The sequence below is a fragment of the Mandrillus leucophaeus genome, unplaced genomic scaffold, assembly GCF_000951045.1.
Source record: "Mandrillus leucophaeus isolate KB7577 unplaced genomic scaffold, Mleu.le_1.0 Scaffold234, whole genome shotgun sequence".
In the NCBI taxonomy this organism is placed as follows: Eukaryota; Metazoa; Chordata; class Mammalia; order Primates; family Cercopithecidae; genus Mandrillus; species Mandrillus leucophaeus.
In genome coordinates, this window is record NW_012102410.1 from 850,337 (window position 1) to 859,518 (window position 9,182).

The 9,182-nt window shown below is 48.9% G+C and overlaps 2 protein-coding genes across 2 annotated transcripts in view; both read right to left on the reverse strand.

The window, feature by feature from the left end:
* The window catches only part of ZNF358 (zinc finger protein 358), an 8,144-nt gene extending 7,465 nt beyond the window's left edge, over window positions 1-679 (reverse strand). Inside the window, exon 1 of the mRNA XM_011982059.1 lies at window positions 571-679. The gene's annotated coding sequence lies outside the window, so the exon portion shown is untranslated. The remainder of the gene's footprint in view (window positions 1-570) is intronic.
* Window positions 680-7,847: 7,168 nt separating this feature from the next.
* Window positions 7,848-9,182, reverse strand: part of LOC105541157 (chromosome unknown open reading frame, human C19orf45) — a 15,871-nt gene continuing 14,536 nt past the window's right edge. Inside the window, exon 6 of the mRNA XM_011982061.1 lies at window positions 7,848-8,089. Within this exon, the coding sequence (XP_011837451.1) occupies window positions 7,868-8,089 (222 nt within the window). The 3' untranslated portion in view covers window positions 7,848-7,867. The remainder of the gene's footprint in view (window positions 8,090-9,182) is intronic.

Below are 9,182 nucleotides of genomic sequence, written 5' to 3' on the forward strand. Positions count from 1 at the left end.
CCGCGCGGCCGCGCCTTTGTCTGCACCATGCCCCGCCCGCACGCAGCCCTGGCCCCATCCCTAGTCTCCTCCTGGGCCTGTCTCAGCCCCTCTGTGGCCCTGGCCCTGTCTCTTTCTCTCCGTCTCTATACCTCACTCTGTCTCTCTCCGTCCCTATCTCTCTGTCTCTGTTCATTCTCTGTCTGCTCTGTCCCTGTCTTCCCATCTCTGTTCCTTTCTCTGTGTCTCTGTCCCCATCTCTTTCTCTCTGTGTTCCAATCTCTTTGCCTCTGTTGCTTTCTCTGCCTCTGTCTCTCTCTCTGTCTCTCTGTCTGTCTCTGCCTGCTGCCCATGTCTCTGACTCTATCTTTGTTCATAAAACTCTACACATGTTGTTCTTGTAGACGTGCAATGCACATAGGCACAGCCAAGCTTCTCAGCTCTGCAATCTAAAAATAAGTCTAGTTTTGCTTAACCTGGCCTTCCTCCAATTTTTCCTTTATGCATGGTGAAACCCGTCACCCTTTCTGGGTAACACCCGCCAAGGCACAGATTTGGGATATTCGTCCCCTAGTGTTTTCAGCCTCCTACCCAGATGGCGGGTCACCGCTGTCCCCGGAGGCCTCCAAGTGCTAGATGTGAGTGATGGTTTCCGGAGAACCTTAGGCAGGGCTGGGAAGGGCTGGGGGCAAACTTGCCTTGGAGACACAGATCCCCACTGCCAGCCAGGAGAGAGAGTGGAAATCAGCTCCTGGCGGCTGGGCCGCGATGTTCTCCACTAAATATAAACAGTGGCCACAGAATATAAACAATGATGAGACAAGGCCACTCTGTGACCATGTCTGAACCAAGATAGAGACATGGGCCCTCTGCAACCACAAAAATGAGTTCTCATCCCCCTCTCCCAGTGAACACAAATGACTGCCACTTCTTACCGACCACAAATCCAACCCAACTTCCATCCTCCCACCTCTGAGATAAAAATCACCGAAATACCTACTCAGCAAAGTGCTCCCAGCTTCCCAACAATACCACCCTAGTAATTCTCTTTAAAACCACCCAATATAGGCTGGGTGTGGTGGCTCACACCTGTAATCCCAATGCTTTCGGAGGCCAAGGGGGGCAGATCACGAGGTCAGGAGTTTGAAACCAGCCTGGCCAGCATGGTGAAATCCTGTCTCTACTAACAATACGAAGATTAGTCGGGCGTGGTGGCGCACACCCGTAATCCCAGCTACACAGGAGGCTGAGGGAGAAGAATTGCTTGAACCCAGGAGGTGGAGGTTGCAGTGAGCCAAGATTGCACCACTGCACTCCAGCTTGGGCAACAGAGCAAGACTGCATCTCAAAAACAAAACAAAGACCCAAACTAACAAGTACAAGCCCAAATTCTATAAGATGCTCCTCTGCCCCCACGTCCTCCTTATAGAGACACCCTATGGTTCCTTCTTCCTTCCTGAACCTTCTAGATGTGTGTTGGACTCATAGCCTGAGACCTGCTTTCCATCTTTCCGTAGAGCCCACAGCAGATCTGAGAGATTGGAGATAACTTCAATTGGATTATGCCCCTAGTTCCTTATCCTGCCACTTCCTGGATGATCCCATTATAAATACTTGTGATGACATCTGTTGTTTCTTTGGCTCAGAATCTAACAGTACTTTCTTTTCCTTCGTGGAGTCCCCTCCACTACTCCAAATGGACATATGTCTAACACCCCTTCCCAGTCCCATGTGATCTGGACTCTAATCAAAGGGCCCCATCCCCTGGCCACAATAATTAGGTATGGGATGAGAAGGTGACATTGGAGGTTCTCATTCTACCTCTGGGATTATGAGCCACAAGGAGCTCATTCTGTCTGCAGTCACCTTCCCCAGTTGTTCAAAAGAACAGTCTGCAGACTGAGGCCAATATGCACCAAGATGTACAAGTAAGAGTCAGAGAGATAGCTCTGGCTATATTTGTTAAGCTCCTGGATATAGCTGTACCTGAAGCCAGAGAACTCATTCTTTCCTATACCACAAACCCACAAATATTCTGGGTGTTTGAGCTAGTTTTAGTGGATGTCTGTTCCTTGCATCCGTGACAGTCTTAACTAATTTAGGAATTATTACCTGGAAAGGAAAGAGAAATAAAAAAAAAAATCTTAAAAATAAAACCTTAAAATGTGGAACCAACTAAAGGAAGATGGGGTAGAGAGCCAGGACTGCCACACACATGGACTATAAAGTGAACAGGGCACCTTAGATTATGTAATGCACAACCTGTCTAGATGTACACAGGGGCTATGTAAAAGAGCTTTCCCCCAGAAAACTAGAGTTATGTGGAAGAAAACCAGCTGATTAAATTGTTGCCTGGCTAAGCGCGGTGGCTGACACCTGTAATCCCAGCACTTTGGGAGGCTGAGATGGGCGGATCGCTGAGGTCAGGAGTTTGAGACCACCCTGGCCAACATGGTGAAACCCCATTTCTACTAAAAATACAAAATTAGCCGGGCATGGTGGCAGGTGCCTATAATCTTAGCTACTCAGGAGGCTGAGGCAGGGGAATCACTTGAACCTGGGAGGTGGAGATTTCAGTGAGCCGAGATCGCGCCACTGTACTCCAGCCTGGGCAACAGAGCAAGACTCTATCTCAAAAATAAAAAATAAATAAATAGTAACCTATTTTATCATGGAACTCTAACCATGCGTCTCCTAAGGACCAGAATATTGGAATATAGGGAAGCTTTCTTTCTTTTTTAGAGACAGGGTCTCATTGTGTCACCCAGGCTGGAGTGCAGTGGCACAATCGTAGCTCACTGCAGCCTTGAACTCCTGGGTTCAAGCTATCCTCCCACCTCAGCATCCTGAGTAGCTGGGACTACAGACGAGTAGCTGGGGACTCAGCCTCCTGAGTAACTGGGACTACAGCCACCATGCCTGCCTATTATTATTATTTTATTTGTAGAGATAGGGTCTCACTATGTTGCCCTGGCTGGTCTCGAACTCCTGGCTTCAGCAATCCTTCCAACTTGCTGGGACTACAGGTGTGAGCTACCATGCCTGGCCTGGGGCCTGGAGCAGCTTTCATGCAATCTTCAGCAAAGTCTTGCAAGAAAGACACAAGTTTCTGGAATGTGTTCCTTCTCAAAGCAGAGACTTATCTGCTTCATCTTGTGAGATTGTCAGAGCTGAATTTTCTGTTCCAGGCTAAAAGGTGAGGCAGATGATGAGGTGGAAGATAAGACTGGGATTATGGGAGAACATCTGACACCCTAAGCTACTCCCAAACACTGAACATTCCTTGTCTACAAAGCTGACGATCACTCTCACTGGGAAGAGCCTATTAGCTGAGCTAATCCACCCTCCAGATTGCAACCTGGGGCAGGACACAGATCTGTCCTTAGGAGACACAGTCAGTTAAGTTTGGGCTCCAGCGCTGTGATCCTGACTGGGTTTGGGGAACTAAATAACCTAGGGGTGGGCTCCTGAGCTGGCCAAGCCAATCACAATATTGTTTTCCTCTAGGCACAGTGATTGGTCCACAACTGGGTGTGTGATTCCAATGGGCCAATCAGCCTGTTCCTTAAATTCCAATATGGGTCCCGGTGTGGTGGCTCACGCTTGTAATCCCGGCACTTTGGGAGACTGAGGCGGGTGGATCACTTGAGGTCAGGAGTTCAAGACCAGCCTGGCCAACATGGTGAAATCCCGTCTTTAATAAAAATACAAAAATTAGCCGGGCATGATGGTGCATGCCTGTAATCCCAGCTACTTGGGAGGCTGATGCAGGAGAATCACTTGAACCCGGAAGGTGGAGGTTGCAGTGAGCCATGATTGCAGCACTGCACTCCAGCCTGGGTGACAGAGTGAGACTCTGTCTCAAAAAAACAAAACAAAACAAAACAAAAACAAAAAACTCAATAGAGGGAGCATGTTGGAAAGACCCTGCCCTTCTCTAGGGGCTTTAATCATTAGCATTGGTAAATACTACCAACATCTTCCTTTGCTGTTGTTTGGAGGGACACAGGACTGAGAGATGGCCAGGGAGACACAGTCCTGATGCAAAATGCCTGATATTAGACCCAATTCCAGACTCAGACTTTCTTGTTTCTTTCTCTGTGTGTGTGTGTGTGTGTGTGTGTGTGTGTGTGTGTATTATTTTTGAGACAGGATCTTGCTCAGTTGCCCCGGCTGGAGTGCAGTGATAATAACTCACTGCAGCCTCAATCTTCTGGGCTCAAACAATCCTCCCACCTCAGCCTCCCAAGTAGCTGAGACTACAGGTGCATGCCACCATGCCCAGCTAATTTTCTAAATTATTTTTAGTAGAGATGAGATCTCACTATGTTGCCCAGGCTGGTCTTGAACTTCTGAGTTCAAGTGATCTTCCCGCCCCAGCCTCCCAAAGTGTTGGGATTGCAGGCAAGAGCCACCATGTCTGGCTTTTTTCTAAATCAATGAAATTCCTTTTTTTCCCTTGAGTCAGATAGAGCTTGGTTTCTGTCGCTTGCAACAAAATGATGTAAGACATTAACACATTTAGTCACCATTCATTGAGCTGCAGCCAAGTGCCAGGCCCTCTTCTGAGCATGGTACATGCACCTTTTATTTAATTCCTGTATATACTCTCTGAAACGGGAACTATTTGCATTCCCATTTTACAGAGAGGGAAAGTGAGGGTCAGGGTGTATTCCTGCCTAAGGACAGAAAGGCAGGTCTGAATTCTGCTGCTGGGTGATGCTTTCCATTGAGAAAGTTGTTTTCCTTTAAAAATTAATCTTGGTGACCAGGCACGATGGCTCATGCCTGTAATCCCAGCCCTTTGGAAGCCAAGGCAGGCAGATCACGAGGTCAGGAGTTCAAGACCAGCCTGAGCAATATGGTAAAGCCCCGTCTCTACTAAAAATACAAAAATTAGCCAGGCACGGTGGCGGGCACCTGTAATTCCAGCTGTTTGGGAGGCTGAGGCAGAAGAATCGCTTGAACCCAGGAGGCGGAGGTTGCAGTGAACTGAGATTGCACCATTGCTTTCCAGGCTGGATGACAAGAGCGAGACTCCGTTTTGGGAAAAAAAACAAAACAAGCAAACAAACTTAGTTTCTCACATTCAATTCGATATTATTTGTCTTAATCCCTAGGCTTTTTGGGGGAGGAAGGGGGTAAGTGGAATATAGGAGGGTTAGTCATAAATCCATAAAATACATCCAGAATCATCCTGATGTAATGTCTTTCCCCGAGGATTAAACATTTCCAGTACAGTTTCTGTTCTTCCCTGGCAAGCCATGCTAGGGCTGGTCATTTTCATTGTTAGAAAACGCTTCAAGTTGTGCTGAAATCCAGCTCTTTTTAATAGCTATGGACTGTTTTCATCTAATGCCTAAGGCTGTTTTCAACTATTCCAGGCCAGGCACAGTGGCTCACGCCTTTAATCCCAACACTTTGGGAGGCCGAGATGGGTGGATCACTAAGTCAGGAGATCAAGATCATCCTGGCTAACACAGTGAAACCCCATCTCTAAAAACAAAAAAAACAAAAAAAACAAAAATTAGCCGGGTGTGGTGGTGGGTGCCTGTAGTCCCAGCTACTGGGGAGGCTGAGGCAGGAGAATGGCATGAACCCGGGAGGTAGAGCTTGCAGTGAGCTGAGATCATGACACTGCACTCCAGCCTGGGTGACAGAGCAAGACTCTGTCTGAAAATAAATAAATAAATAAATAACAAATAAATAAACCATTCCTGGCATGAGGCAGGAAGATAATCCCACAACTACAGCTACATAGAACTTAAGACCAAATAAACATTCTGAGCTTCCCAGCAGGCAAGGCAAAAAGGGAAAACCTTTCTGTTCTAGTAGTCTGGTCACTAGACAGACCAGCTTCATCAGAAGAGGATGAGCTTACCGCAGTGATTTCCAACCAGGGCAATTCTCTCCCATCCAGAAGATATTTGGCAATATTTGGACATTTTGTTACAAGTGGGAGGGAGAGGTGCTACTGGCATTTAGTGGGTAGAGGACAAGGATGGCACTAAATATCCTACAGTGCACAGGAGAGCCTCCAATAAAGAATGACCTAAGACATCAATAAACGACAAGCCCTGGTTTATCCTGAAGTAACTCAGAAAAGCATGATGCCAAATATCTTTAGAGGACACATTCTACAGCCGGCAGATTCTTGCATGGTCAATGTGGATACCATGTGTGGTCCAAAGGGTCATCTTGTCCCTACAGGATGCAAAGCTGGATTCCCTCCTGCCTTTCTTGCAGAAATGACAACCTGGCCTAGAAGAACTGATGCCAACCAGGAAAGGGCTCCTGGGCAGGGCTGAGATTGGCTCAACCTCATGGTTCATTGGATTGGGGTCCTTGGTCTTTGGAGGTTTGATTCTCGGTTCAGGAAAGCCATATTCACTCCTTGAAACTGGACATTCAACAGCCCACAGAGGCAGGCACCTTACCCCAGACAGACCTTACCCCAGACAGACCTTTCTCCTCACCACGCCCTGGACCTTCAAGGTCAGGCGCTGTCCAAGGTACTGGTCCTTACTAAGCCCTGTCACTCACTTGTTGCAGAGCCCCATCACATCCTCCTCCTTTTGACCCTTTACATTTTATCTCTGGCTGAACACTTACCCCCTTGAACCTGGTAATGTCTTGATGGCTTTTGTCAATTTGCCTCTGGACTCTGCTCTGACCTGGGGGCCAGTTTCCCAGACAGTCAGTGCCCCATTCGGTCTCTAGTCTCTGCCCATGATGGAAGAAACTGCTGGGCTATTGTCAACTGTGTCCACTCCTCCATGTCCTCTACAGGCCACACCCAGTGTCCCCACCATTGAAAGCTTTTTCCCCACACCCTGGCCTTCCCCACTTTCATCCTCAGAAGGGGAGCTTTCCCTCCACGACCCCAGCCACATGCACTGAAAAGTGTGGACATTTCTCATGTTTAACAGTCTTATGGGAGAGTTGCTACTTATCCCCGTTTCATAGATGAGCAAATTGAGGCTCAGCAGGGTTAGGTGACTTGCCCAAACTACTCTCCAGGACATGGAGGAGTCAGGGTTTGGACTATGTCCATCCAGCCCCCACAGGGATCTATGTTCTCAAGCACACACACCAATATCTCTGTTCAACACTACAACTTTTTTCATTTTGTCTTTTTTTGAGACAGAGTTCTTGCTCTGTTGCCCTGACCGGAGTGCAGTAGTGCAATCATATAGCTCACTGTAGCATCAAATTTCTGGGCTTAAGTCATTCTCCCACCTCAGCCTCCTGAGTAGCTGGGACTACAAGCATGTACCCCCATGCCTGGCTTTTTAAAATTTTTATTTATTTATTTACTTACTTGCTTACTTATTTATTGAGATGTAGTCTCGCTCTGCTGCCCAGGCTGGAGTTCAGTGGTGTGATCTCACTGCAACCTCCGCCTCCCAGGTTCAAGTGATTCTGTGCTTTAGCCTGTCGAGTAGCTAAGATTACAGACATGTGCCACCACGTCTGGTTAATTTTTGTATTTTAGTAGAGATAGGGTTTCACCATGTTGGCCAGGTTGGTGTCGAACTCCTGATCTCAGGTGATCCGCTCACCTTGGCCTCCCAAAATGCTGGGATTATAAGTGTGAGCCACTGCGCCTGGCCAATTATTTTTTGTAGAAACAGGATCTCCCTATGTTGCCCAGGCTGATCTCAAACTCCTGGGCTCAAGCAATCCTCCCATCTCAGCCTCCCAAAGTGTTGGGGTCACAGGTGTGAGCCACCGCATCCAGCCTTGACTCCATACTCTTCATGGCAACACAGCAACAATGGAGTCATCCTTTCCCGTGCAGTCCCTTCTCCCAGCCCCCACCCACCGAAGCATCCTCTTGACTGGTTGACTGATGGGAAAGAATGGAATGTTGCCAAGGTGGCATTTATTACTGGCTGGGGCACAGGTACATAGGGGGCTGGGGAGCCCGAGGGTCTATCTTCTCCCTGCAGCCATGCTGGTGAGGTGTGCCCAGGGGCCCGAAGCCCTCCTGAGGATTTTTCAGTCTCAGGGCTGCTGGACCCTGATACTTGAAAGGAAAGTCGTCCTTGTATTGGGTTGAGAAGAAGCGCAGTCCACCCAGTGGGGGCTCCATGTGACTGTACTTGCACTGTGGAGTCAGGGTGGACAGCCTGGCAGGGCAGCCTGGGAGGTGGCTGACCCACCCTGTCCACCCCAGGATCTCCAGGCCTAATGAGTCAGGGGCTGGGGCCAGGCAGGACAGGCTAGTTGGTCAGTGCAGAGCCAATGTCTGACGAAGGAGGATGGTTAAGACTGGGTAAGAGAGGATAGGGAAAGGGGCAAGGCTATGACCAGAAGGGTGGAGTTATACAAGCGTAGGACATGGCTACGAAGGGACCGAATTGTCCAGGGGTGGAGTTTGGGCTCTGGTCAATTTGGGGTGGGATTTAGCCCTTCAGGAGGTGAAGCCAGGGGAAGGGTGGGGCCGGTTAGGGGCAGAGCCAGAGCATCAAAGGCTGGGGAGGTTGAACCCTGGGGAGAGGTGGATAAAAAGGGCCCCAGGCGAGGCTGAATAAGGAGCTGGATAAGAAGCTGGAGAGTAACCAGGGGTGTCCCTGGAAGGACTCCAGGGCTGGGGTGATCCTCGGTGGCTCTGAATTAACCCTTGTCTTGGGTATAACAGTGGTGGTGGTGCAAAGATGCCCCTGAGCTGCCCTGGACAGGACCCTGGGGAGTGAGCTAGGGATTATCTCTATTTTTTTTTTTCCTTTTTTTGAGGCAGAGTCTTGCTCTGTTGCCCAGCCTAGAGTGCAATGGCACGATCTTGGCTCACTGCAATCTCTGCCTCCCCAGTTCAAGTAATTCTGTCTCAGCCTTCCGAGTAGCTGGGATTACAGGCATGCACCACCATGCCCGGCTAATTTTTGTATTTTTAGTAGAGACGGGGTTTCACCATGTTGGCCAGGCTGGTCTCAAACTCCTGACTTCAGGAGATCCGCCTGCTTCAGCTTCCCAAAGCGCTGGGATTACAGGCGTGAACCACCGCACCCGGCGAAGCTAGGGATGATCTTGAGGCTAAAGGGATATTAAGATGCCCCCGGCCGGGCGCGGTGGCTCAAGCCTGTAATCCCAGCACTTTGGGAGGCCGAGACGGGCGGATCACGAGGTCAAGAGATCGAGACCATCCTGGCTAACACGGTGAAACCCCGTCTCTACTAAAAAATACAAAAAAACTAGCCAGG